Here is a 2,500-nt window from a genome sequence, read left to right on the forward strand (position 1 = left end):
CCAACTTCTCTATTTTAAAGAATCCAAAATAAAAAAGAAACTTTTTGCATTTACTTACCAAAATAATAACAGTTTCCAATGCCTCTTTCAACTGCCTGCTCATTTCTTTCTGCTGTCTGTCTGGCTGTGGAGGTTTTCTGACTGGACAAGAAAATGGGGCCATTTTCACCTCACATATGACCTACAAAAAAAGGAAAAGAAAAGTTTGCAAGACTGTTCAATGTATTATGAAAACCATCAAGGGTGCTTGTAATATAATAACTAATTGACATTTCTTAACATTTTACACTAGAAACTTTAACTATCGCTTGAATATCAAAATCATTGATATTATCATAAAAGGACTAAATATGAGTGCACACTGGGAATGATATGCAGCAGCACAAGTAAGGATTCCTATTAGGGGTCACAAGCTTCTAATTTGCCATCAAAGAAGCCAAACTTCTTCCCAAGTTTGTTAAATAAGTGGAAGCAATTTGATGACAAAAAGAGTGCTGGGGAGATGTAGAAATCCTCCTCACTGTACCCTTCATGATATTTATCAAAATGTGCCCACTTATCCCCTTGTTCACAAATGGCACCTACTATGATGCTATGGGTGGCATCCCTACAGATGTAACCCATACAGATATACCCGTTTGGCCATCGAAAAAGCCTGCGCACATTGGGTTAACATTTCATCTAAACCTGACTACAATGAACAAAAACATTACATTTCAATCTCAGATGCTCTGACTATGTTATCATTGGCTTAGCATATCAAATATATTACTAATTATCAAAAATATTTTCCAGTGGTACCAATATGGTAAGCCCAAAATATGAACCAAAGAGAAAAGTAAAATGAAAACAGAACCACAATGTACATTCACCAACCTGACATGACATTTTGAAGTCATTTCCTCTCTGGACATCCTTAGGCCCATATACTCCACAGCAAACTTTTGTGTTTCCCAATTCCACGTATGAGGATCCTTTGGCCTGGCTAATAATACCAAGACTCATAACTGAAAGAAAGATAAGTGTATCTTAGATTTTTCCAAACAAGATAACTATCATGTATGTACAAGTCCCTCCACTTTTAAGTTCACTAGTTGATGCTATTAACCCAATGATGCTGGGATGACATCCTCCAATGTCCTCTCATGTCACGGTAGACCACCCCTAACACTGGGATGACATCTTCATGCTATGCACAGTTGAGCCTGCATGTGTGCACTTGTTTGGCCCTGGCTGTATTCATTGAGGAAAAATGGTCCCTCAAACATAGGTTTAAAGCATCAATAGCTTAAATCTTTTATACTGCAGAGACTGGAGTAATTTTATGTTTTCCATGCTTATGATTTTTTCCTTGAGCAGCTGATCTGCATGCACCCTGACAAGTTGTCTGATATGGTACTATGGCCTCCCATCATGATTGGGTTAATGGGTGAACCACTAACTCTTATTCTACAATACAAAATACATGTATACTTCCTACTTGTGCTGGCATGTGCTTTGGATACAAGTCATAACTAGCAGTTCACACACTAGTAAAGTTGATAGGTGAATATAAGAGGTGAAGGGGACTGTACATAAACAGAAAAATTTAATTTCTTAAACAACAGGGTACAGGAAAGTAGAACAAAGCTAGGAAAAGTAACGTCAAACAAAAAAAATAAAAATTAAAATCCTTTGTTACCATAACTATTACAGGGTATTGATTTAACCAAGATGCTGCTGGAGATGGCATGTAGGTACATGCCATGCCCACTGAGTTCAATTTATTAATTATTTTTACATATATATGGCTCAAAAAGTACTAAGTCATGATTGAGCCAATTAGGAGTACTGCCTGTCTCTATTTACCCTTTCCTTTCTAAAAAAGAAAAAAAAATTAGGTATCTTATATTGCTGTTGATAATAGCAATAATACTATAATAATCATAATGTCTATAATAAAAATAACATCTTCCATAATGAGTTTTAGTAAAATAAAACAATTTTCACACACTCAGGGAAAACTGAAATCAGGTGAGGTTATAAGGTATACTAATTTACATTTTTGTAGAGCTATTTACATGCACAGACATTTCACACAACAAAACTACAGTGAACATATTTCTTCAGCAATGGTGGGTTAACTATTGTTTAATCTCTGACATCAATTTATTATACAAATAGAGAATACCATTAACAATTATTTGGTATTACTTCAAGTCAAACCAAAGAACCTCAACTAATAACTCCCCTACAATCCCTTGCTCATTGTTGTTGTGCGGGTGCTTAGGAGACAGAGACTGAGGTCCAATATAGGGATCACCCATACCCTGGACTTCAGCCCTCACCTCAACTAATTTTGCATGGTCTTTTCTTCTCCCCTTTTCCTTTACCTTCCATCAACTAATAAGAGGCAAATAAACTAGAGTGGTTCATCAACATACACAACTGTCTGTGATCAACTGCTGAACGTCCATCTCTGCGCATATTATCCTCTCTTAAAAAGGCTGCATCTTCCTTT

At 36.1% G+C, this 2,500-nt stretch overlaps 1 protein-coding gene across 2 annotated transcripts in view; it reads right to left on the bottom strand.

Moving 5' to 3' along the window:
* Positions 1-2,500, bottom strand: part of LOC125026415 (exosome complex component MTR3-like) — an 8,523-nt gene that overhangs the window by 3,487 nt on the left and 2,536 nt on the right. For both annotated transcript variants that reach the window (XM_047614859.1, XM_047614867.1), the window contains exons 2-4: positions 2,424-2,500; positions 877-1,007; positions 59-181 (exon numbers count right to left, since the gene is read on the bottom strand). The exon at positions 2,424-2,500 is cut by the window's right edge. In XM_047614859.1, the coding sequence (XP_047470815.1) occupies positions 59-181; positions 877-1,007; positions 2,424-2,500 (331 nt within the window). The remainder of the gene's footprint in view (positions 1-58; positions 182-876; positions 1,008-2,423) is intronic.

Source organism: Penaeus chinensis, chromosome 1 (assembly GCF_019202785.1).
Source record: "Penaeus chinensis breed Huanghai No. 1 chromosome 1, ASM1920278v2, whole genome shotgun sequence".
Lineage (NCBI taxonomy): Eukaryota > Metazoa > Arthropoda > Malacostraca > Decapoda > Penaeidae > Penaeus > Penaeus chinensis.